Source organism: Panthera pardus, unplaced genomic scaffold (assembly GCF_024362965.1).
Source record: "Panthera pardus isolate Hobbes unplaced genomic scaffold, ASM2436296v1 HiC_scaffold_15, whole genome shotgun sequence".
Taxonomy (NCBI): Eukaryota; Metazoa; Chordata; class Mammalia; order Carnivora; family Felidae; genus Panthera; species Panthera pardus.
The window spans coordinates 84,223,880-84,249,732 of record NW_026526710.1 but is presented as its reverse complement, the minus strand read 5'-3'; the positions used below and the strand labels follow the sequence as shown (position 1 = coordinate 84,249,732).

The 25,853-nt window shown below is 53.8% G+C and overlaps 1 protein-coding gene, 1 long non-coding RNA gene and 1 other non-coding gene across 3 annotated transcripts; 2 read left to right on the top strand and 1 right to left on the bottom strand.

The window, feature by feature from the left end:
- Positions 1 to 5,944: 5,944 nt before the first annotated feature.
- CNDP2 (carnosine dipeptidase 2) lies at positions 5,945 to 25,414 on the bottom strand. The gene is made up of 12 exons (XM_019423655.2): positions 25,327 to 25,414; positions 22,905 to 22,995; positions 21,153 to 21,296; positions 17,492 to 17,654; positions 14,951 to 15,039; positions 13,163 to 13,363; positions 12,011 to 12,095; positions 10,667 to 10,827; positions 8,707 to 8,871; positions 7,640 to 7,781; positions 7,313 to 7,460; positions 5,945 to 6,496 (listed from the first exon to the last, which is right to left on the bottom strand). The coding sequence occupies exons 2-12, from the start codon at positions 22,962 to 22,964 to the stop codon at positions 6,427 to 6,429; spliced, it is 1,428 nt and encodes a 475-aa protein (XP_019279200.1). The 5' UTR covers positions 22,965 to 22,995; positions 25,327 to 25,414; the 3' UTR covers positions 5,945 to 6,426.
- LOC109251778 (uncharacterized) lies at positions 17,101 to 20,289 on the top strand. The gene is made up of 2 exons (XR_002073699.2): positions 17,101 to 17,313; positions 18,280 to 20,289. It is a non-coding gene; the product is annotated as an uncharacterized LOC109251778 (long non-coding RNA).
- TRNAG-GCC (transfer RNA glycine (anticodon GCC)) lies at positions 19,998 to 20,068 on the top strand. Its single transcript has one exon. It is a non-coding gene; the product is annotated as a tRNA-Gly (tRNA).
- Positions 25,415 to 25,853: the final 439 nt, after the last annotated feature.

Sequence of the window (25,853 nt, the reverse complement as noted above, 5' to 3'; positions counted from 1 at the left end):
TTTTAAAATGAGCTTTCAACACATGTTTACCCATGGTCATTTTTAAGTCTCTGTCATCCTCAGACAAGTTGCTGTCTCTGATCCTTCTCCCAGAACACCTGTGATCTGCCGTAGCAAGGACACTCCACAGTGGCGTCCCTCGAGCCCTGAGACCCTGCCACGTGATTGCGCAAGGATTTCCAGAATAAGAGAAGGCTGATGGGGTCACAAAACCTCTAACCCAGAATCAAGCAAAACAAAAAGTTAACTACATGGGTCTGAACAAACCGATGATGATGATAGTCATTTTTTAAACTTTTTGTTTGAAATATCACTGGCTCCTTTAAGATTTAAGGAAGCCCTTTTTTTCTCCTTAAAAAAAGTTTTTTTTTAATGTTTTATTTATTTTTGAGACAGAGAGACAGAGCATGAGCAGGGGAGGGGCAGACTGAGAAGGAAACATAGAATCCGAAGCAGGCTCCAGGCTCTGAGCTGTCAGCACAGAGCCCAACCTGGGGGCTCAAACTCACGAACCGTGAGATCGTGACCTGAGCCAAAGCTGAATGCTTAACTGACTGAGCCACCCAGGTGCCCCCTTTTTTCTCTTCTTAAGCTATCTATAACTTAGAGTAATCTGATAAATTATCTTTGTAAACAGGAATTAAAACATTTATGCTTTTCTCCCTGCCTGATCCCTCTGGAATCTGTAAACTCTTATTGAGTGTTCTTATTTCCATGGCAATATAATTTAATTGTATACACACACACACACACACACACACATATGCAATGTATATAATATTTCTATATAATACATATATATATGCTAACTCATATGTTAAATAGTAATGCATTGTCCTTATAAGAAAATATAATTTAAAACATTGATTACCAAAGCCTTGACTGGAATGTCATACTGGAGAATAATATGCATATAGAATCAGATATGACCACTTTTAAGGAACTAAAGTCGACTTTATCTAACCAATAAAGCCCCCCCAAAACCAGCCTGGTACCTTGCTTACAGGGTTTCCAACCTTACATGTAAGTACATGTAAGTAAGGAGGGATATTTTCTGGCAGATTTTAGGAAACTTAAGATATGAGTGCCATGTGATTTCACTTACATGTGGGATCTAAAAAGTAAAACAAAGGCACAAACAAACAGAGTCTTAAAAATCAGAGAACTTGTGGCTGCCAGAGGCTGGGAGGGGATGGGTGAAATAAAGAGGATTAAGAGGTAAAAACTTCCAGGCACAAAATAAGTAAGTGACAGAGTTGAAAAAGTACAGCATAGGGAATATAGCCAATATTACCGCGATAACGTTGTCTGGTGACCACACTTACGATGAGCAACGAGTAACGTCTAGAACCGGGGAATCACTATGTTGTAGACCTGAAAATAACACCGTATGTTAATTATAATTCAATAAAAAAATTAATTAATAAGAATATATATTGGGGACCACAGAAGAGAGGAATTCACCCAGATCTGTTGGTATTACAGGCAAAGAATGATGACAAGTCCTTGGCTTAGCTTCCCGGTATAGAGAGACTTCAAAAGTCTAATCTGAGATTCTTCATTGAAAGTTCCGGTAAAGCAGACTTAAAAAGAGCCTATGTGACCAGTCAGTATTCTTGTTGCACTTACGTAAATTATCCGGCCAGGTGTAATGGGACTAGACTCATTTTACAAACACATTAATCCTACTGTGATCACATTTGACCGAAATGGGGGTGACTGTAGAGAGAATATTGTGTTTCAGTACAGAACTGCAACACATTCATTATCAGATCCTAGACCCAGTCATTGTCTTTGAGGTTCTGTTATCCACCTATAAACTAGGCTGGGTCCTGAATTTTTCAGTTTCCTCCAATAGCTGGCGACAACTCTCCAAACTAATGTTTCCAATTTTCTCCCACCCTTCTGACTTGGAATTGCTAAAAAGGAAAACTTCCCTTTCTTCCCAACGCCCTAGAAACTGAAGCTGGACAACTTGATACAAACTTCAGAGAAATCACTACACCGGTTCATGTACGGACAGCTTTTCTTGTCTGCTGCCGGGTGGGCCACTCAGGAACTTCACCAGAACACCCAAGGCCATCACCGGTCACACCAACCACAAGGCAGGAATTCACTAGACCCACACCCACTCCACCATCTAAAGATGCAACAAACCCAACATCCAGAAAAATCTCAACTGATCTCCCTCTAGACTAAAAAACAGAGTCTGGAGTTTGTCCTAATCATTAACTTTTCTTTCCTTAGAAATGCTTCTTGTTAAGTAGCTGACTGCCTGCACCACAGGGAGCCCTAGAAGAGATGTGAATAGATGAAGGGTTCCTTGGGGCTGGAGGTGGGCACTGGGGAATAGGAAGAGATTGACAAGGGTACAGGATTTCTTTTATGAGGTCATGAAAATATCCTAAAATCAGCTGTGGTGATATTTGCACATATCTGTGAATATACCAAAAATCACTGAATTACCACCTGAAATGCAGATTCCTGGGCCTCCGCCCCAGAACTATGCACACGAATGTTGGTGGGGTGCGGGAGAGTTCAGGGTTTGGTGAGAAATGTCACCAGATGTCACCAAATGTCAGGGTTTGGTGAGGATTATCCACATCCTCCCTCGAAGTTGTACCTTGCTTTCTGCATTCAACAGAAGTTCTGCTCTGTGGTTTTATTACAAATATTGGTTTTTGTGGAAGAAAAAGCGAATATGGACAAGCACGCTGTCGTATGTCCTGGCTCGCCTGCCCGGAGCAGCCGTGGGGGCCTCAAGTCCACACCCGACTCCACCACTCACGCAGCACAACTGCATTCCAGGCACTGCAGAAACTACTGGAAAATCCTGCAGATCTCACCCCCGTCAGGTGGAGACGATGAGCGTCTAGCACACCTGAAGTGGCTCATCTCAAGGGCCACCCGGGCATCTGCCCTGCCCACCTGGCACACCGGCACGGCACACGCTCTCCTTAGACAAACGCAGTCCGGCACCCTGTCCCCTAGACTCTGTCCGCAGCCTCTAGAAATTCCCCTGGACCTCAAAGGAAAGGGGAAGAGAAGGTCTCCTCAAGGCCCTCAGCTGCCCAAACTAGCGATCTCTCTGCAAACTGCCTGGCTGTGCTCCCACCGCCACCCCCATAAAAGACAAGGCTGGCATAGTGGACCGATTCACATTTGGAAAACAAAGATGCTTCAGAGATATTCATTCAATCCGAAGGCAGAGGAAGGAACAAGACATCTCATGCGCACAGATAAAGGGATGAAGTAGGGGCCCGGAAGTCATCTGACGTTCCTGAAGGCCATCAGGGCAGCTCAGGCAGCGTGACAAAACAGGTGCTTCACCGCGTACGTGTGGAGGGGCTGACCTGTGAGCGGGAGCAAGTGCGTGTGCCCAAGGCCAGCAGAGCTGACACAGAGGCAGGGAACACATCCTACGACGTTGGGCAGGTATGGGAGCCCCTGCTCTGTCATCACAGGCCCCCAGGAGGAATGTTACATATGAGCTAGACCAGCATCGCGGGCCCCGAGGTAGCCTGCTCGGGCTGCCACAAGGAGGTTCCATAGGCCGGTGGATGCAACAAGAGAAACCTGTTCTCCCCCAGTTCCAGAGGTTGGGAGTCCAAGATCAAGGTGTGGGCACAGTCGGTTCCTTCTAAGGGCTGGAAGGGAGAAAATCTTCCCGGCCTCTCAGCTTCTGCTCCTTGCTGGTGGCTGGTGTTCCTCATCTTGCAAACACATCACCCAATCTCTGCCCTTACCTGCACATGCCCTTCTCCCTGTGTGCGTGTCTGTGTCCAAATGTCCCTCTTTCATAAGGTCATCAGTCCCATGGGATTAGGGCCCGCCTACTCCAGTATGGCATTGTCATAATTGCATCTGCGAAGACCCTATTTCCTAATAAGGTCAAGTTCTGAGGTAATGGGAATTAGGACTCCACTGTAAGAATTTTGCAGGGGGACACAATACAACCGCTAACAGGCTATGTCTCCAAACCACCTCAAGAGATCTTTCTTTTTATTTTTTTAATGTTTATTTATTTTTGAGAGAGAGAGACAGAGCATGAGCAAGGGAGGGGCAAAGAGAAAGGGAGACACAGAATCCAAAGCGGCTCCAGGCTCTGAGCTGTCAGCACAGAGCCTGATATGGGGCTCACATTCACAGACCGTGAGATCATGACCTGAGTCGAAGTCGGACGCTTAGCGGACTGAGCCACCCAGGCGCCCTGAGAGATCTTTCCAAACACACCAGACCGTGAATCCAAATCTCCAAGGGTTGTCCTGGCCAAGGTTGGTCCCTGATCTCTCCCCACGCACGGTTGGGGCCACAGGACCATCTGCACCACACATCTGGCTCAACGTCCACACTGTTCCCTTTCAAGCAGGCTTTGGCCATGAGCATCTGTTACTCCAAGGAACTTCTCTTCTTACTAAATAACTGTTCAAGCTGCACATTGAAGCAGCCTGTCCACCAAGGCCATTTCAAACACAGGTCAGTGGAATTCTGCAAACCATCTTTCTATGCATCACTCCATATAGGGGCTGTTGTCTTACGACAGATTGACAGGTTCTCCTAGATGCAGGTGATTTATGATGCTGACTGTGAACCTGGTCACGGACGGTACCAGGCTCCACTGACTGTCCGAGTCGGCCCACAGTCACGTGTTGATGGGAAACGGTGCAAAGGAAAAGAAAGGAAGGCGTGAACAACGTTGGATGAGGCTTGCTTCCTGATGCCCACACAGCAGGCTCCCTGAAGCCGCAGGGACTGATGCAGATGTTAAAGTCCCCTCAGAGAACTGAGTTAACAAAGTGTGCCCCACGGATCCTTCCTCTATCTGATGCCACGCAGTCTATTTTTCTGATTTCCTTGGGACAAATGTGATGGCACGCCTACGGAGTGACGGGAATTTCAGCAGGCACATTTCCCGGCCCTGGTGCAGTTACAAGTGGCCACGTGACCCCTCCCGAGAGTCAGAGGCACGTGGAAGGAACACGGGCGAACTCTGGATTGTGCCTGAAAGCCCAGGCTGAAGTGCGGGGGGCACCGGAGCAGCCACCAGGGGCGGTGACGGGACAGAGCCGCGGGAAGCGGGCCCCCAATGACAGAAGAGCTGCCAGCAGCCCGGCCTACCCGCGCAGACCTTACGAGGACAAACGTGGACACGGTCGTCGTGGCGAAGCCTCTGGTCCCAGTTGCCCGGCCTATGTCCTCACTAATACACGTGGTAAGGATTCTGACACGTCTGTCATCTTCTCCTGACACTGTTACCGCAAGGAACGGGCAGACTGAACTTGACCTTCCCTCCGTGACGCGGAGACGCTCCAGTCCCTTCAGGTTCAGGTCTGAGGAGCTCCTCTCAGCTCGTGGCCTTCCGGGTCAAGGATGGGGCCCTGTAAGTGCTAGCTTTTTCTATGGGAGACCAGCCAGGCGGTTGTGTTTTTGTTGGTGGAGTAAGACAGTACGGACAAGCTTTGGATTTCTGCAGTTCAGAGGCCTCCCCAGATGCAGAACAACTTCTGGAATGCTCACTGATGAACGCCATCCCCTCCGCACCACATGGGGCTCTACCCCCCGACTAGAAACCAGAGCTAAAGCGCAAAGGCCCGGAGCGAGGTGGCTCAGAGGGCCGAGCCGCACAAGTGTTCACGGTGAGTGAGTGGCCTCAGAGGCTGTCCTCGGACAAGCCTCGCAGAGGGCTATGGGTGGGCCGGGAGAAGATGAACAGGGGGGTGGGGGGGGCCCGGACCCGAGGGCTCTGTGGAGGAGAACCCAAGGAGTGAGGGTGAGAGAGGCCGCGGGGCTCAACGAACCACATCTGGTGTCACCAGTCCGCTGTCCTCGTGTGGGTGGGCGAGGAGCCCCTCCCCCCACCATGAGCCCACATAGCCACCCACACCCCCTGCACAGGACGGCGTGCTCTGCGAGTGAGGGCAGGGGCAGGGACTCTCCCAGACGCTTCGTTTTTACTTTTTATTTAGCAGCACATACTGAGAACAACGAATCCTTCCACTTAGGCTTAGGTTTTGAGGAATCATAATGAAGAGAAGACAGGAAACACTAGTCACGGTTTAAGGTCTCGAGAAAGGACAGAACCGCACAACAGCGAGGGATCGGAAAGGGTGGCCCCCCGATTAATATCCTGAGTGTGCACGAGCCTGAGTCAGGAAGCAGAGATGGGACAGAAAGCACCCAGACCTCTGTTCAGCCCAACTGGATGCCAACCAGAACCTCCCACAGAACGTGTGCTTTCAGATCTTGACTATTTTCCAGAGCCCCTCACGCTGACCACCTCTGAGAACTCAGCTGTCATCCAGTCTGTTACTGACAAGAGGGAAAGGAGAGAGATGGGCTTTGCTCTCCTGAGCGATCAGAAGAGAGCACGGGGCGGGGGCAGAGGGTGGGACTCTTCCGGCAGTGCTCCGGGGAAGACGGGCCGTCTCACTTCTCCAGCTGAGACACCTCATACAGGTACGCAGCCAGCATCTTGGTTCCTTCTATGTAGTTAAGCCTAACGGAGAAGAACAAGCCATCGTGTCGGCTGGTGTCCAGAGGTCCAGGCGTGCACACGGCATTTTCTGGGACGCCCACCGTCCTGCCCTGGTTTTTAGTTCCGCTGGCCTCTAGAACCTGGTTCTCAAGTGCAGGGTCCAGTCCAACCGCTCCTCTAGGGACCAGTCCTGGCCCAGCCTCACAGAGTATAGGGGGCCTCACCCAGGACTTGATAAGAAAAGCCTTACTTTGATCACAGCCCCTCCTTTTGTGTGTTGGATAAGAGGCTTCCAACTTGTGCCCTGACACCCAGGTCTCTGGCCCCTCCTTCTGCCCTCCGAGCAGGGTCTCGCCTCTGTTTTCGCCCCTGACTAGCCCACCCCCGTTACCCCGAAATGCCCACGGGTCATCCCTGCCTGGAGCGCTCCTCACTGCCGCTAACCCAGAGACCACCTTCCATCCCTGTTGGCTAAAAGAGCCCCCGGCACGTCTGCATAAGCCAGGAACACATAAAAGGGGCTCAGGAGCACAGCCGGCAACGACACTGGGATTTTCCAAACAGGAAAAGGGCGGAGGTTCTTTAGGAGCCAGAGATGAAGTCCTGAGATCAACACACACCACTGGCTGAGCCTCCTGGGGAAGACCCACCACCTCCAGGAGCAACCCGCCCCCCCCCCCCCCCCCGGCCTCTCCCCCAAAGCATTCACTCCCCTGCAGGCGGGGGGCCACGGAAACCGCCCCCTCCCGCTCTGCTACAGGACAGGAGGAGGCGGGGAGCGAGGAGGCAGCCATGAGGACACGAACCCAGATTCAGGACGAGGACCCAGAGCCTCACCTGTTGAGTTTCTCGTTCTGGGAGTGGGCGCCATCATCGGCTGAGCCCACAGGCAGCAGCATAACATTCTTCCCTGTGGCTTCCTGAAAGGTCAAAGTCACAGGAATACTGCCACCTTCCCTGGTCAAGTCCGGCTCGACACCAAACACTGGGGGAGAACAGAAGGAGAGATGGTGAGGCTGGGCGCCCACCGCAGATGCAGGGTCCGGACCCTGTGTGCGGCCTGCAGCCGGCAGCCCCGCTCTCAAGGTGGGCTGGTGGCAGGGCCCCGCCCACACACGGCCTCCCCTCGGGGCCCTTACTTTCGTCCCCAGAGAGAAGTCTGACCTGTTTTCAGGGCTCTTCTCCCAGCCATGTAATGAGGGTGATTGAAGTCCGACACCCAGGGTTTCCCACCGTGGCCCATGTACACCTTGAACTTGTTGGGGCTGTGCAGTTCAGCAAATTTCTTCGTCAGGTAGCTCGTAACCTGAACCACAAGTGAGAGACACAACGTATTATTAGCCTGGCGTCTGACCCGGTGCTAGAGATTTACTCTACAGTGGTCTACAGTGAATCTACGATGGGCCGATGACAAGCCTACAGAGGTCCACAGCTAGGCTACATAAGCCTAGCACACGTCTACAGTGCTAGAGTCTGTAGACTCTACTAGTCTACGAAGAGCCTCAGTGGGTCTCATTTTCTGCTGCTAAATGCTGAGCATAACTGTGATAGCAAAAAATGGATTTTATCAAGAAACAAAACCCAGCCATTTGAAGGTAAAAGGTAAGCTTTAATTTCAAGCAATTCACCCTTTACATAGATGTTCCCACATGATAACACTTAAATCAAGGCTTTAGGAAGTCTCTTGGTTTGCTTTATGATAATAATCACATCTAGACCAAAAGTGGAGACCGCGGAACACCCGATGGCAATCTCAGTCCTCAGTCCTGAGGAGTCCTCAGTCCTCCTACAGATTACCTGCAGGAAATCTTCCTGGATGAGGTGGGGCCGCTACTCCCCAAATCTGCCCCCCTCTGGAATTCTCCCCTTCCAGAATCTTGCCCTTCCGCTCCTCACCACAGCCCAGACACAGCTCCTGCGGATCCCTCACCCAACATACTCGGCCCAGTCGGCATCGGATCTGAAGCCTTAGGATGAGGTCAGAGGTCAGGTTTTAGCATGCCTCAGCAGTGACAAAGGTCACATGTGATGCTTTTTATATGGCCTTTAATCTTTCATCAGTTTCTGAACTGCTTATTCAGTAATTACAGAGCTGGCAAGAGTCAAGAAGCAGGAAGTGTGGGTCTGGAGTTTGTATCTTTAGCTGCTCAGCGCCCTACTGGGAATCTTTACCCCCAGAGTGTCCACGGAGGCAGAAGCCCCCCTCCCGGCGTCCCAGCTCCCTCACATGCCTGCTCGCTCACAACTTCAGGAGTCATGTTCGGCACGAGCCTGATGGAGAACTTGCCCACCACTTTCCTAGGGATCACAGTCTTGGCCCCCGACCCAGAAAAGGCGCCTTCAATCCCGTGGAGGGAGAGGGACGGGTACCGCCATCTGTGCATCAGGATGTCTTTCTGCAAAAACAGCAAAGTGGGGCAGGTGACAGCACTGCCTACTTACGAAGGAAACGCCAATGTCATCTGGAAGTCGCCCGTAGTCACCGGCCAGCCTGGGGTGGGCACGATCACAGGCGGGAGGTACAGACCCTAGAGGGCTGACGGGTGAGCCCGCCCCAGTGCGCTCTGGTACCCGCTGTGACACAGCACAAGGGGACTGTGCCACTCTGAACGGCCTCGAGGGTGCCATCCCCATGCCTCCTTGTGGCTCTGTGCTGCCGCAGACTAGAAGAGCCACGGGGTTCCCGCCAGCCCCGCAGAATTCAGGGGTAAGCCGTAGTCCCACAGACATCAGAAGCATCAGGAACCGGGAGGAGGAGGGCAGCACGACGCAGGCCACCTGTGAGCCCTGAGGCCCTGGGCCCACAGGGCACAGAATGCGGCTGTGGTTCCTACTGGAGAGCAAAGCCAGGACCGTCCACTGTCTCCTGGGCCCAGTGACCACAGACAAACATCGTCCCTCTGCCAAGGGGACTGGCACAAAGCAGCCCCCATCTCCCAAACGTATGACAGGTACCACAGACACGCAGCCACCTGAACAAGCACCTGGCAGAGAGGAACCTGACAGGGTCCCCGGGGCTCCTCAGTGACAGCCACCTAATGCGTGGACTTCCTGTTTGTGACCAGGTGATACCTGGCCCTAAGGGAAACCGCTTCCGTAAACACACACTAACCGGAAGGCGGCAGGAGGAAACAGAAATCTGCTCAGAGCCCCACTTTTCCAGGCTCACCACCCCCCCCCCCCCCCAGACTAATGTCCCCTGGCCTCAGGACCCAACCGCCAGCTGCCCCGCCTCCGCTCCGACCCACTGACTCTGGGGTGCCTGTGCCCAAGGTGCCTCTGCGCCCCTCCCGTCCCCACGACACCAGCTGCAGGCTCCCCCCTGCAGCAGCACGACTGGTCTCCCCACCCCACGGCCCCAGCTCCAAACCCGTAGAGCCTCTGCCACGGTCTGCCCTCAAGTGAGGTCTGATCAGCCCGTCCCTCTGCCCAAAACCACCGCGTCCGTCATCTTCCCGGAGAGCACGTGAGCTCCTCAGCACATCACAGGCCTGCTCGCCCGGCCTTCTCCGTCCTCCTCTGGTCAGCCCTCCCCCCAGACAGCTTGCCTCGCCCGTGCCCTGCTCTGCCGCTCACCCCTCGGGCCTCACCCCTCCCAGGCGCACCGCGCTGCAGACCTCAGAGTGGCCTCCACACCCTTTGACGCTCCCTCGCCCATCTGTCTCCTGGAGAGGTGAAACTCATGGGCTGAGCCTGGCCACACTCCTCGTGCAACCCGGGGTCTGTTGCTGCAGTCCAACTCACGTTGGCTAAATCAGACGTACCCCGACTAAGAAGAAATATGGTAACACGGTTTTCTCCTAAGAGTTAAGTGACCATTCTGTGCAAACGGTTTCCACCATGGCACCCGGCTATCAGGTATGCCTTGGGTCATCCCCGGGCCCAGAGGTAAAAATTATCCGACAAATGCAAATAAGGCAAAAGCCCTGCCACTATGTGTTCTCCCTGCACATTCTCTAGCTCCTAAGTCGTCAAAAGCCATCGTGTGACTTTTTTAAAAACCTCCTAATTCCAAGCCCGAAAATGTGCCGCTTTCCAGCATCTGCACCAACCGAGGGCTCCAGGACACAAGGACCTGTCCAGGTCTTTGCCAGCACCTCGGGCTCCTTCCCACCGGGGTCCCCTGGGCAGGGCATGTCGGGAGGCCTTGTGGACGGATGGGCTGAGGCGGCGGGGGGTTGGGGGCAGCACCTTGCACCCGTGCAGCAGAGTCTCTGCCCCCACGTCCCTGGTGTACTCGTCCAGGTCAAAGTCGATCTTGTCGTAGAGTGCCAGCTCCTCCTCGGTCACGGGGGCCACCGCCTCACTGATGCCTGGGATGAGGATCTTTCCCTTCTTGTCCATCAGAGAGCCTGGAAGGGCACACAGAGGAGGAGCGCTCGGCAGGCAGGCAGGCAGCTCCCACAGGGCGGTGCTCGCCGCGGGAGCCTGTCCGCCCAGCCACGGGCCGAGGAGGACCGTCTTCCGGGCACGTATGAGGGAGCGCTCAAGCACCATCTAGGCACGTGTGATCATCGATAGTTTAAATAGCTCAACAACCCAGTGAGGTGAGCAGCATCACCTTCCCATTTTAACACAAGGACACCGAGACGCCGAAGGGCAGGTGACGTGTCCACAGTCACAGACCAGGATACACACGGAGCAGACTGCCTCCAGCAGGCTCCCTGTAAAAGCCACTACGCTAGCCAACATTTCTTTTTTAATACATGTTACACAAGAAACTAGCTGCTCCCAAGCTAAGGAGGAAGACAAGCAGGGGCGCCTGGGGGGCTCAGGCGGGTGAACGTCTGACTCTGGGCTTCAGCTCAGGTCTGATCTCATGGTTTGTGAGTTCGAGCCCCACGTTAGGCTCTGCGCTGACAGCTCAGAACCTGCTTAAGATTCTCCCTCTCTCCCCCTCTCCTCTGCCCCTCCCCTGCTCACACTGTCTCTCCCTCTCAAAATAAATTTAAAAACTTAAAAAAAATTGTATATAAAAAAGGAGGAGGAAGACAAGTAGAACAGAGTAGACTCTAGTCCCAGGAAGGAGAGGCTGACAGGGAAGGAGACAGAACTTAACCGAATCATGGGTGAGGCAAAGCCACATCCAGCCTCAAACTGGCAGGACACCAGGACTGGGCTGGGCCCCGCTCCCACAGAGCTGAGCGCACAGGAGCCCTTGCTGGGCCGCTAAGATACAAAACACGCTGAGGGGGTGCCCTCCGAGGGGCGGGAAACACAGCCGTGTCCAGCGGAAGGATGGTCAAGTGATCCTAAGGGACGGCTCCCACAGGGCCTGGCGAAGCCAGGGTCTGCCCCAGTCGGGTCTCAGGGGCCAGGCAGGCAACACTCGAGGGGGTCAAGGGAGACAGGGGCAGAAATGAAGCGTGTCCATCTTTTAAAGGAACAGGGAGCAGCGGGAGGGAGCAAGAGGGAAAGAGAGGAGAGTGGACCATAAAGGGTGGTGACAAGCCCCAAATGCTGGGGACAGCCTGGAAACAAGGCCCCTCCAACTTCTCTCCCACGTCCGCAGGGAGTGGCGGGAACCGTGCTCACCCATCAGCAAGATGAGATCCGTCATGGCCTCGTGCACCGAGCCTCCGTACACGCCAGAATGCAGGTCTTTGTCGCTGCACTCCACCTGCACGGACACAAGAGACCCCTCCACTTGCGGCTCGGTGGGAGCTCATCCTCAGCACGCGACAGTCACGAGACCCGACAGTTTTCAGGACTGCGATCTGCTCCCGCCAGGGGCAAAGCAAGGCATTTCCCAAATGACAACCCTCCGGCAGCGGGACAAGACGGCGCTCCGGGCCACGTCGGCCACGGGTGGGGGGAGCGCCGCCGGCCGGCTCCCTGAGCACCCAGAGCCCTCTCCCGAGGCTTCGCGGGGACCCCGCGCCTTTCTGCTGAAAGGGAACAGCAACACGAACGGCAGCGGCAAGGACCTTGAGCCTGAGGACCCGGGACCAGACCCCGCCCGCCGCACCCCCGCCCCCCCGCCCCCCCACTAACGTGCGGGCAGGGGCAGGTTTCAGGCCTCGCCAGGCCCGCGCCTCCACACCTGTAAAGCGATGAGGTGGGAGCATCTGGCTGTCGGCCAGAGGGTTCTTGCTCCGGCCGCCCGGGGAGCAGTCTGGGGAGACCAAGCGCTCAGGGCAGCGGTGACGGCCGCTCTGGCATCTTCGGCCCACAAAACGCTCCCTCACGGGAACCGGTTCACCCCGCGTGCCAGGCACCTCATCCGCCGATGGGACCCGGGCTCAGCCGCCCGGGCCTGCCCGCCCCGCCCCTGCGCCCGGCGGCCTCGGCGGCTTCGAAGTCTAGTGAAACGACCCAGTTCCCTCAAGACCTCCGTTCCAGGCAGGGCCTGAGGGGACATCTTGACTTTTCAAAGTCTTTCTAAAATGCTCTGCACGAGCCAATCTTCCTAAACGACCTACCAGTTATCTTTCCTCGACCGCTCCGAGGCGATCCTGCAAACACCCCCTAGCTGCAAGCTGGGTGAAACTGACTTCTGAGTGCCGTCCGCGCCCGGAGAAGCGCCAAGTCGCGTCACGTTAACGACCAGACGCCGAGAAGGCTCTGTGCTCCTCCATCACGCGCATGGCTCCCTTCCTGGGACCCACTTACCGGGGGCTACGCAAGGGCAAGGGGGCCTACGGGTTGGGAGGAAACACCACAAACACGTAGAGCTCTACACGATACCTCAATGAAAAAGTAGCAAATGCCCCTGAGACCGTATGTGATGCACGGCTTCTTCTTTCCCAGCCAGTAGTTGTCAGAAATGCACACGTAGTCCACGTCTTTAAAGAATGTGTCCTTCCGCGAAAATATCAGCTCATCCAGGCCTTCCGAGCCCGACTCCTCCATGCCCTCTAGACAGAATCGGACGTTGACCGGGATCTCCTGTGGACGGGAAAACGAGCACTAGGAGGCATTCAGCTCTCAGGCGCTGTTTCTTCTTAGACACAAAAGGCCGAAGCCACCGAACGCTTTGAAATCACAAATCTCAAATACTCAACTTCCCCCAGACCCACCACTCGGGCAGGCTGTGTGTGCCCTGCAGCCACCCTCCGCCCTCAGGTGCCGGGCCGTCGGGGGACAAGCATGGACCCAGCCACCCCCACCCGGAGGACTCCTTCCAAGGATGCCACAGTGCGACCACACTTCCTATTCCCGGGGACGTCTGTGCTCACCCAGCGTGAATCAGGCGTCTCCAGGGAAGCCTGAGCTGCTCTCTCTACAACACAGGCTGTGACACATAGAAAACCAGTCTCCACGGCGTCAGTCACCAGTCACCACCCACGCGCTGTTCCCATTCACAGGTGCTCTGCACTAGGACCCCCACTCTCCACACGCTGACAGGCCCTTTCCCCGAAGAGCGGACGGTAACCGTAAGACGTGGCCTCCCTGACGCCTGCTCTCCGGTTTTCCAGGTCTCCCCAGAGCTGTGCAGTGAGGAAGGCGGCCCTTCCACAGATGGGAAAATGAAGCGGCATCCGAGTGACGTGACCTGCCAAAGGTCCCACAGGCTACAAAAGGCAGAGCCCCACGTGGATGCAAATCCGTGGAGTCCTGGTTCAGAACTGCCCCCAAACAGCACTCGGCGCCAGCTACCTCGCTTCCCCTGCTTCTGTCTCTCAAGTGAAATCTTTCCTGGGACGTTGGCAGGTGGAACGACTGTTAAGTGGCGCTGCTCCGGCGGCCACACACGGCCACGCTCCCCGCGGTCACCCCCAGATCCCGAAGGACCCCGGAGGAAGGAGAGCCTTTCCAGTCCCCAAGCCCAGCCAGTCCGAGGCTCTGGGCCTCAGCTCCCTCCTGTGCAAAATGACACCTGGGACCGGGGAGTCCCAGACCCTTCCCAGATCTACCACTGTACCCTCTGACAAAAATGCTTGTCTCATTATTCTCGTTTTATCAGGACACGGGATAGACCAAGCCGCAAGAACGCTCTATACACACTGATGGAGATTAGGTTAAAAATAGCTGAAAAGATCAAAAAGTAACAAAACAAAAAACTTCGGACAGCTGAGATTCTAGGACCTTTTTCCTCTCTACTTTTCTAAACTTTAGACAAGGAGAAGGTATTTCACAGTTAAGGGAATATATTTCAAAAGCTAAAAATTTCTCAGGAAGATAAAAACCACCCTGAGAGAGACAGGGGTTGCCCACGACCACGGAGCCCAAGTCACGGCCCGTCGGTGAGCCCTCTCAGAGATGGAACCTACAGCTGAAAACTCAAAGTTCAGGTGCTGGCTGGATTCCTGCCGAGTCATCAGGAGTATGACCTCTGAACAACTGTAAAACCATTAACAATTCCTAAAGCTGGAAAACAATTATAATCTTAAATCTGATCCAACTGCTAATACGGTCTCGGGGAACCTTGCTTTCTCCGATCCCGGTGACCTTTGATCTTCACAGGCGGTTCTAGAAACAGACAGCCCTGCTTTGTACCGCTCTGACGGAGCCAGTGAGACATGGCTCAAGTACCTGATTCGTTTTCTGGAAGGCTTCCAGGGCATTCAGCCAGCCGGCCACCGGCCCCTTATCATCGGTTGCGCCTCTCCCATACAATTTGCCTAGAACAGCAATCAGCAAATTCGGTTACGATCACAATGAAATAGAAAAGAAAGTGCGTTTCTGGAGCTCATCCGATACCATCTTCGCGCGCCACACGCAGCCCCTCTTCAAACCAGGCGCCCTGTTTTCGTTCTATCAAGAGCCCCACGTCTCCATCCGAAATTAGATTAGGATTCGCTATGATCTAAGAGCAAGCCACGTGGACGCCCCCACGCTCCCCTCCCCTTCTTCCGCAGACACAGCAGTTAGCGCTCACGTTCCTCCTGACCCGGGGCGTGGACTGCGGGCCCAGCCCCAGGAGGTCACTACCAGCCGGCCAGCTACTTAAAATCTACTTCCACGACCACCGGGCAGCAGTAAGGGTAGGCGAAGTGGTCATATGTAGGACCCATGGTGCACCGTCATCGAGAGAGAGCTGTCTCCCTCAACCTCATTTGGTAAAGGAAGGAACGTGTTTACTCTTCACTTCTCCAGGCCATCACTTGGAAAACCAGAGGACACAGTATTGCCTCTCCTCCGTGAAATCAGTCACAGGACCCACCCTCCCCACCCCCCACCCCCCCCACTGCACACTCGCTCCTGGGACCCCTTACAGAGGGAGGTGGCTGGGCTGGGCACTGCCTGCCACCACGGACACTGGGGAATCAAGCTCAGACCCTCCTCCTGCCCCTGTCACACGGTGTAGAGCTCGGCACAGGGAGACCAGGACAGAGGAAGGACGGCAGTCCAGCGAGGGCGGGCTGAGGCTCAGCCCCTCTCTGGCCTGGTCTGTGGTGAGCAGTCAGTTCTCTGACTTCCTCATCCTCGGCTTGCTTTTAATGTTGGACACGTTCAACGTGACCACCCCGAAGCGGCGTGAGGCTTCAAGCCATCACCACCCTGGGAATTTCTTTTTATCAACTAAACCGGCTTTTCGCAACAGCCGCAGAGCCCTCCTGAAAAGCATCCTTGTTCCCGCGACAAGCACTGACTGCATCACTCCGACGAGCCAGAATGCGCTGGACAGAGGTGCACGGAGGCGCCGTGCTCCCTCCCTCCAGGCCCCGGCCCCGACGAGGCGACACAGGTCACCACCAGCTGACCGCAAGGTGAGGAGCTGGTGCAGCTTCACCCACGCCCGGGACTCCGCCGAGGGCGCCGCTCTGTGTGTCAGAACCGGGGACAGGCCGAGTGGGAGGCCTCACACGCCAGCGCCGATGCACAAGCAGGTGTTCCCGTGGCGCAGGTGAGGAGCCATGAGGGGCAGACGGGGGGGGGGGGGGGGGGGGGGCGGGGGGGAGGCCGAAGAGCCACGGAGTCTCCGGAGAGGTGTCGGGACAGACACATCACGCTGCGGTCATCACGTGGCAGGAAGAAGAGGGGGGCAGGACCCACAATGTCAACAAGCCACGGGAGAGCGTGCAACAGGGGAAGAGCGGTGGCCGGGGAGAAGGCCCAGCAGGCACCGGGGCGTGCGCGAGCAGGGGGGGGACTGGCCAGGTTTCCGGTGCGTGTGGCGGGGGAGACGGTGACAGAGGGAACAAGGGGGAAGGGCAGGCCGGAGAGCAAAGACACGGAATTGTGTTCCGGACAGTGGCAAGCGGAACGGCCCGCAGACGTGTGGGTCTGACGCTCGAGGGAAGCCGAACAGCAAGTCACAACTGCACCGCGAGAGCGACGGCCGTGCGGAACTGGGTCTCCTCAGAGGTGCTGCTCTAAGTGAAAAGGTTCCTCAAGTGTGCACAGTAATGAACACGGCTGACGCTGAGCCGGGGAAAGGTCTGAACGGAAACTTAACGCATCCAGTGAGAAGGGCTCTGATGAAAGACGGTCTGGACTTTGCCCCAGGGGGCCAGGTACAAACGAAAGGGCTTTTTCCTCTGGCCAGAGATGGCCAAGTATGGAGACAGGGAAGCTCAGGAATGAGTGCACGAACAACCTTTATACCGGACAGGGACAGGAAGAAAGAGGCCGGCCTGAGGTGGGTCCTCGGTAAAGACGGTCAAGTGCCTGTGGGCACGTGGCCGGGGCGGCAGCCACTGACTATCACTGAGTGACTGTTATGTCCCTTGCCACGGGAGGCAGGGCTTGGGCAGAGACCAGTGCTTCCCTACTGTCCCGGCGCACAGCTGCTGAAACACACCCGGGAAGCAGCCGCATGCCGGGTTAGGTATCAGACTGCAGGTTTTTGAGGGCTGCAAGCCTGAATTCAGAACGCGTTTTCTGAGAAAATATCAGCAAGGGAAGAAGTCCGACAGACCCCAGGCTACAAATACTCCTCTCCACGAGGACAGGTAAGCTTTCTGATGTTTCAATGACTGGTGCACATGTGTGGAACTTCCAGAACCCAATTGCTAGGTGATGTGAACACGACTTGCTCTGGAAAGAAAACAAGTTACTTTCTGAGGCAAGAGAGTAGAGAGGCTTCTCCAGATGCTTCCCCTTCCCCTGCTAGAGGAAAGCGTCCCTCACCGTCGCGTTCCACCAGGGTGAAGGGTTCGCTATCCCAGCCGTCCTCGAGGGCTGCCGGCTGCACGTCCAGATGTCCATAAATACACACGGTTTTCTTCCGGGGGTCGGAGCCCAGCTTGCCGAGTAGAATGGGAGGAAGTGGTATCTCGGACCCATCAGGGAGCTAAGAGACGAGAAGGAAGCAACAGAGAACAGCCATTGTTTCAAAAATTCGGTGCTTATGGGAGATACCACTAAAGTACCGTGAGAATTTTTACCTGTTCTTATCAACCTTCATTATAGAGTTTAAGAACACATTGTTCAACTGCATCAGTTAACAACAAATTCCTTTCCCATAATCCACAGCACTTAGGCCGCATAATGTTTACCAACCGCAGGGAGTTTGGTGAATTTTTCAAAGCTGACTTTTTTAAACGTCTATATTGACAAAACATATTATGAAGGCCATGCTTGGGATACAATTTTGCTCATTATTTTCCAAAATAAGGATGAAAACTACTACCATCTTCAAGCAGGGGACAGGTTTGAAATTCCGCACGTGGGTCACAGTTATGCACGGGAAAGGATGCAGACCAGGACAGAAGGGAACGGAATTCACAGCAAGTCATATTAACGCGGGCAGTGGGAGCTGGAGCCCCCTCTCCGCTTCCTCCCAAGCCTAATCGGTGTCCCACAGCCTCGCAAGAACGGGGGACAGGGTATCAGTCACGGCACTAAGTGGACACGTCCCTTGGGGACCATGCCAGGCTGCTGGAATTCTTGCACGATTTGTCTTTTTGTCTTTCCAGTGCACCCCGCTCATAAATACTCAACTCTCAACTCGTAACTCTTGGCGACCCTGCAGTACCCATGCGCAGCCTGGGAACCAAGGTCGCCTACCCACATGAACCGCCCCCAGGGCCGGGTTCACGCACCAGTACGGAAGGACAGCCACAGCCCTGAGAGGCAAAGAATCGTTTCTCAGACTCACCACCCTGGTCACACGTGACGTGTGACACTAGTTGCATCCGGCCCTCAGCTGGCCTCAGAAAAATAATGACTTTCAAATGACAAATTTTCTCTAAATAAATTTCTACTCAGTATAGCTGAAATGCTCAATAGTTTACCATTCTCAAGGATGCCATTTGGGCCCATAGATAAATTTACACCGAAATTCATGATGCAAGTTGCAAACTCTGTCGGGATGTCCCTAACTTCCCAGAACGTGAAAGAATAAAGTCTGGCTGAGAAACACAGTCCAGGGTTTACGAGGATACCACGTTATCCTCTACCAGAGAACCTGCCTGGGCAGAAGCCTTCGACAAGGACCGCACGTGTCTCCCCACTCCTGCCCCAGCCCCACAGCCACCACGTGGGTCCAGCTCTCAGCCCTCAGGCTCACCGCACCGGCACCCAGCGGGTCGCACGCCGTGCTGTGCACTTTGTTCACTTCTTCCCTCATGCCACTTCTTGCTCAGGGACCACGACTGTCCCATTTCCTGAGCACTTCTGTCGGGAGGTCAGGCCCTCGGTGACCAGGTCCCCCACAGCTACCGGCCAGGCACCCTTCCCATCCTACCGCCCAGGCAGCAGACGGGCCCGACGTGACATGGCCTGAGCCAGCCTCAGCAGCGAGCCCCATGCCAAAGAGCCCCACGTCGGCCCTTCCCACCGTCCGTGCCCGCCCTCAAGCCTCACCCGCCAGGGACCCGTGCTCTGAGGTCCGGCACTAGGACCCGGGCTCCCTCCAAACGTCGCCTCTCCCCCAGAAGCCTGGGGACGCTCCAGCTTCTGCACGTACGTACGCAAGACATCCAACTCCGCCTTCAGACCCGCCCCAAGCCTCCTGGCTTCCTAAGAAACAGAACGCTGCTGCCCAGTGGACTCATGGGGAGAGAAGCCCCCAGAATCTATGGAGAACTTTTCTAACAGTGGTGCAATCTGTCAGTTCCTTGATAAAAACAGGTCTTATGTAATTCAAGAGCGTAGCAGTCATTTGTGTTTTGTGGACACCCTTTCTTTAGGAATGCGCTGTAACACCAACATTAAATAGAATCAATCTATTGTAATGAAACAACCCTGACAAAGTATTCACCACCTAGATTTTTTTTTAACATGTTGGGAAAAAAGGTAAGGGAGCGGTCAATTATGCTTCTAAAAGAAAATAACACAAAGAAACTTGATTTATCCTCTCACAAGTGGGGAAAAGTGCTGGGAAGATGCAGTGTATCTTAAATCAACTATTACATCTGTTGTCAAAAGAAATCTCAAAGATACGATACTGGACTGGGAATCAGGAGGCCCACGTGTGAATCTCCTTTGTCATGACCTGACTGCGGGTTCCCTGAAGAGACACAGCCCATCTGGGCCTCTGGGTTCTTCCATTTGTGAAAAGACCGGACGGGGCTGAATGTCCACACAAAACCCCGAGATTATGATACCACCAGACACTTAAGATCATCAAGCAAGAGAACCGAGAAAAGCCAACCCTGTCACACTGTGCAATATAAAAGAATATGACAACGGGGCATTGGTGGTTCAGTGGTAGAATTCTTGCCTGCCACGCGGGAAGCCCAGGTTCGATTCCCGGCCAATGCAGCCTTCGTCTTTGGGGCACCTGGGTGGCTCAGTTGGTTACGCAACTGACTTCAGCTCAGGTCATGATCTCACGGTTCACGGGTTAGAGCCCCGCATCAGGCTCTGTGCTGACAGTTCGGAGCCTGGGGCCTGCTTCGGATTCTGTGTCTCCCTCTCTCTCTCTGCCCCTCCCCCACTTGTGCTCTGTCTGTCTCTCTCTCTCAAAAATAAATAAAATGTTGGGGCGCCTGGGTGGCTCAGTCTGTTAGGCATCTGACTTTGGCTCGGGTCATCATCTCACGGCTGGTGAGTTCGAGCCCCGCGTCGGGCTCTGTGCTGACAGCTTGGAGCCTGGAGCCTGCTTCAGATTCTATGTCTCCTTCTCTCTCTGCCCCTCCCCCACTTGTGCTCTGTCTCTCTATGTCTATTAAAAATAAATAAATGTAAAAAAAAAAGCAAAAATAAAATGTAAAAAAAAAAAATAAAAAAAAAAAGAATATAACAAACTTATGAAATATGGCATTACCATGGGACTTGAAATCACCTGAAACTAAAAAGTAAGACTGTTTGTTCAAGTTAGGAAGAAAACGAACCGATTTCATCTGTCAGAATCCTGACAAAAATGCAGCCGGGCCCCCAGCCCCCACACAAAGGTGCTCGTTTTCAGGAACCGAGTCATTAAAAAAGTGCCATTTCTACCCCCTGGGATGCCAGGGGACACAGTGTGGTGAGCGGGAAGCTTCGTTACTTCTACACCTACGTGGGTAGCATGTGACTGCGTGGTTTGAATGGAGGCTGCTTTCTGCTGCGGGGGGGGGGGGGGGGGTCCCCACTGTCTTCTAAGAGTGGCCATTACATTAATGTATTTCTAAGTAACCTCAACAGCTCTGCCACCTGGAGAGAAATGCCGAGTGTTACAAAAGCTTTGCCCCAGTCCAACTGAGGGAATCACACAGTTTAGTACCCAAATCGGGCCTTTCCCGTTTGTTTTAAAGACAAGCAGATTACCTGAAGCAAGATGGCTTCAGAATGTGCTGAGTCCTACCAACCCCTCAGGCAGACCTGCTCCCCAGGGTTCTGTAACTCCCAGGTGCCGGTCCCTTACCTTCTGTTTCCCAATATCTGCCAGTTCCACAGAGCCCCCCAGCTGCTTGATGTCCGCCGCAGCGACCTCCAGCATCCGCCTGATTTCACCTCTCTTCTCGGGCCACGCAGATACACTCTGGATGGCCACCCATTCCGCGAGTTTCTGTTTGGGGACGATCAGCAAAAAGGGACTGTGAAAAGGTGCCCCTTAAGGAAGAAAGGTAGTCGTGATTTTGCCAGGTTTCGAGGACGCCAAGTTGACTTCCTACCTGTGGCCACTCCATTTAAACGTGACGGCTACATGTAAAAGAGAAGAGCTACCTCACTGGTTTTTTTGTTTAAGATTTTTAAAAACTGTATTGTTTCACGAACTACAGCTTAATAGCAGAAAAATGTCAGAATGTGTATTTTTAACCATTAAGCATGAGATGAATGTAAAATGCACAAAGTTCCATAAGTAAGTTTATGTCCGAGTCTAACAAAATTAAAGCTGAAACATACAGAAACAACATCTTCACAGTCCAGGTCAGCTTATTATCCACGCTGACAACGGCCAAATTCTTTAAAGTATAATTTTTAGAATGAGAACCACAGATTTCATCTGAAATGTGTCTTCCAAGAATAACTTTAAAGCACAATTCTTTAAATTCATGTCAAGAAACAGATGAACTTATAACATTACTGAATCATTTAAAACAGACTAAATGCAAAAAAAAAAGTTAAAGTTCTTTAGTCTGTATCTACTACAAGAATTTGCATGCAGAGATTAAACAAAAATGTCGGATGAGCTCTTCTACTTCTACGAACATATATATATAAAGACTTTCTGTCAAACACTAAAGGGTAACTTGCATACTGTGATGAGAAGGTAGAGGAGAAGACCTCTAAATACTACATTTTAGGTTACCATTTGTGTGTGTGTGTGTGTGTGTGTGTGTGTGTGTCAAGAACTCTGGAAGCTCCCAGCAAATTTTCAGTACAGAACACAGTATTATTAACTACAGTCACCCTGCTGTACATTCAGTCCCTGGAACCACTTATCTCATAACTGGAAGCCTGATCCCTTTGACTGGTATCTCCCCATTCCCGCCCCCCCCCCAACTCCCAGCAACCACCATTCCACTTTGTTTCTCCACATTCTACTTTTTAAGATTCCACATATATGTGAGATCACACAGTATTTGTCTCACTCTGTCTACACAAAATTTAAAAAAAAAAATTTTTTTTTAACATTTATTTTTGAGAGACAGAGCATAAGCAGGGGAGGGGCAGACAGAGAGGGAGACACAGAATCTGAAGCAGGCTCCAGGCTGGGAGCTGTCAGCCCGACACAGGGTTCGAACACACAAACTGCGAGATCATGACCTGAACTGAAGTTGGACACGTAACTGACTGAGCCCCCCAGGCACCTGTGTCTACATAATATTTTTAATACTTGATATAAATGGCATGGCTCCGGGGTGCCTGGGGGGCTCAGTCAGTTAAGCATCCGACTCTTGATTTCAGCTCAGCTCATGATCTCGTGGCTCATGAGCTCGAGCCCCATGTCAGGCGGGCTCTTTGCTGTCAGTGCAGAGCCTGCTTGGGATTCTCTCTCCCTCTCTCTGTCCCTCCCCTACTCATGCTTGCTCTCTCTCTCCCTCAATAAACAAACCAAAATAAATAAGGAAATAAATAAAAGGCATAGCTTATATTTGCTTCTTGACAGTTTCTCTGAGCCCCACTGGATTAAACCTAATTTTAACGTTAACTGCAATAAATATTCTCTTACCTTAATGTAGCGATCCTGATTTTCATCAACATACTTAAACAGGGTAGTGAGGGCCGACATCTTTCAACCGAATCGTGGGCCTTACAGGTTCCTGGAAGGAAGCACAACCTGTCCGTCCTGCCTGTAGACGGGTCTGACTGAGCAGTGGGCCAGGACGGCACTGGTCGAAGAGGCAATAAAGTTCTACTCCACCCTCGCAGCCATCACGAGGCCTCCAGGAAGTGATTGCAGTGCACACACACAAGCAGTGAGAGGCCCGGGGTGATCTCCAAGTTCCTTTCTCAGAAGGAACGTGTGCACAAGATTGTGGGCCAGAAAAGATAGTTAACTGAAGGAAGGGCCTGAGTTGAAGACAATCTGATGAAAATTAAAAGTAGGCAGCTGCCAGTAACACTGATTTATCAGCACTTAAGATTTTTCTAACGCACGCACTGAACTGCCCACTTACTACCACCAACAGACAAAATAATCACTCCAAAGACTGCAGCAGAAGTGTCACATCCTGTCTGTTACTGTCACAAAGCCACAACACAACAATCAAAACCCAAGGCAAAGAAAGTCCGATTTAAAAAGTTGATAATCTGAGCCCAGAAACGGTCAAAGGCAACATGTGAAACCTCCACACGGGCCTGATGAAGAAACGTCCATGGAACTCAGCCCCCCTCCAGAGTGCATTTTCCAACACCCAGCTTCTCATGTGTGAGACCCAACACATCCTGCTCTGCCACGCAAACACATACAGGGGAAAGGAACTCACTTGACCAGCCGTCTAAAGGTGGGAATGAGCAGGGAACAAAAGGATTCTGGTTTGGGGACTTTCAAAATCGGTTCCCTCTCCTTCCCTCAACTGACATTTCAAATTCCATCAAGTGGCAAGACTGGCCAGAAGCATCACAAGTCACACCACATATCTCAGAAATGCAGCAGTAGTGACGAGGTCCTGTCACATCCAGGTAGTTCTAAATGCCTGTGTACTGACACACTGCAGTCGAAGAGTAGTTTTTTCTTGGTAGACGGTTCCAAAGTGATTGCTAAACACGGCAGTGACTCTATACCGTGACATGAGGCCTGGCGGCTGCTTAGCAAACAGAAAGATGCCCCAGCTGTGCTGTATGATTTCTATGATTTCAGAACGGCCAGCTCCAGCTACGTAGTTCTCAGCGCATAAAATATTTACACACCTCCCAGCCACCTAAGACTGCTGCCCCTGAGGCTTTGATCTGAAACACAAGTCAGTCCACAAATGCTGGAGAGGCATTTCATGAGCATAAACAAGTGAAATTCCCATCTATCTGTCACCAATCATGTAAACTGGGAAGCTATCTAGGACCATATGCTACACTGGGTGCTTTTCATTTGGGTTCCTGGTTATGAAATACCAGAAACCCCAAGCTCACTGTGGGATCTTCTCACTAATATTCTTTGCGGTCAAAATGAACAACCACCTTCCAGCTAAGGCAGAGATACATCTGCCTAAGTCGCACTTTTACCCAAGACGGAACAGAGATCAGATTGTTCAGCTCTCCATGCCAAGTCACCAGGGCTGCCTGAAAAGCAAATGCTTCTCTGAATTCCCAATCTGGTCAAAGGAGGTCAGGCCAGGGCCATTTTCTCGCTCCCGCTCACAGTTCTAGGAGCTCCTGTCCCAACCTGCCCCTCTTCCCCATCCAGACCGGAAACCATTAAAGATGGGACCCCTTTGACATGCCCTGCTGAACCCCACTTGTGAAGGTAAAAGCGCTGTGTGGGAGTGAACAAGAGAAAATATTATGCTTTCAGAATAAATGCCCGGATCTCTAACTTTCCCGGGGAGTGCCATCACTTAAACAATGAAGCTAGTGGCAGCTGGAACCACCCGGCAACACCTACATGTGTCCCAGTCCTTGTCTCTCATGTTCTCCAGCTCGTGACACCAGGTCAGCACGAGGATGACCGTCCGGGACCCCGCCCATGCCGCGGGGGGCCGCCCGAGGACAGGACCACCCCCAGTTGGCACATGGGGAAATTGAAGCCGAGAGCAAGACTGAGCCGACCGCCTCACACCCGCCTGAAAGTCTGACCCTAAGGACCCCTGACCCCGGGCCCCGGCCGGCCAGCAACATCGACCTAAAGGCTCCAGGGGAGAAAGAGAGCCTTGAGTTTTTTGGGGGCCTCGTCAGGAGGAAGTGACTGAGCGGTCTTCTGCGCGTCTTGCCCGCCGCCCGCAGCGCGCCGGGTCCCCGCGAGGGCCTTCCTTTAACCGCGGTACCCTCTCTCCCGGTCCCTACTGGCCACGCGCACCAGGCGGTGGGCCAGGCCTCTCCAAGCCGGGGCTCCCGGCCACCACTCCCCCGGGGACCTCGGTCCCTGCTCCCACACGCCGAGGCGCGACCCATCCGCCCCCTCCGAGGACCGCCCGGCCCGGCCCGTCCAGACCGCTTACCCCCTCAGCTGCAGCAGCGCCGGTTCCGTACCACGTGCCCAGTCACGCCCCCGGCGCGGAACCGCCTCCCGCCGCCCCCGCCGCCCCGCCCACCAATCCCCGGCCTCTTCCGGAGTGCCGGCGTCGCCCCGCCCCTCCACCGTCCCGCCCACCAACCTCCGAGCTCCTAGGGGAGCTGGCGTCGCCCCGCCCCACGCCTCTCCACCCACCAATCACCGGGCTTGTTGGAGAACCGGCTTCGCCCCGCCCCTCCCCGCCTCCCAATTTGGGAGACCTGCGGGGAATTCCTGAGCTGTGACCCTGAGGGCTGCGGCCGTGCGGTCGACTCCTTGCCTGCTCCTTGCTTGGTCCCGCTGGGCTGGGGTCGGGTGCGTGGATGGTGAGGTTCTGAGGCCCCGGGAGCGGCGTACACCCCACGCTCAGGCTCGGGGCGGCGCGCCTGTGCCCGGTCACACGCGGTGCCGTTTGATGCCTCCGGGCCCTGGGTCCGCAGGGCCCCAGCGGCCCTGTTTCTGGGGGAGGGGGGT

What these genes read in the sequence shown, in the direction of transcription:
- CNDP2 (XM_019423655.2), bottom strand. Translation starts at nt 22,964, where the DNA reads ATGTCGGCCCTCACTACCCTGTTTAAGTATGTTGATGAAAATCAGGAT. An exon ending in TTTGCTACTTTTTCATTGAG is followed by an intron (nt 12,096 to 13,162) that starts GTATCGTGTAGA and finishes GTGTCCGTGCAG; the next exon opens with GTGGAGTGCAGCGACAAAGA. An exon ending in CAGAACGAGAAACTCAACAG is followed by an intron (nt 6,497 to 7,312) that starts GTGAGGCTCTGG and finishes CTTCTCCGTTAG; the next exon opens with GCTTAACTACATAGAAGGAA.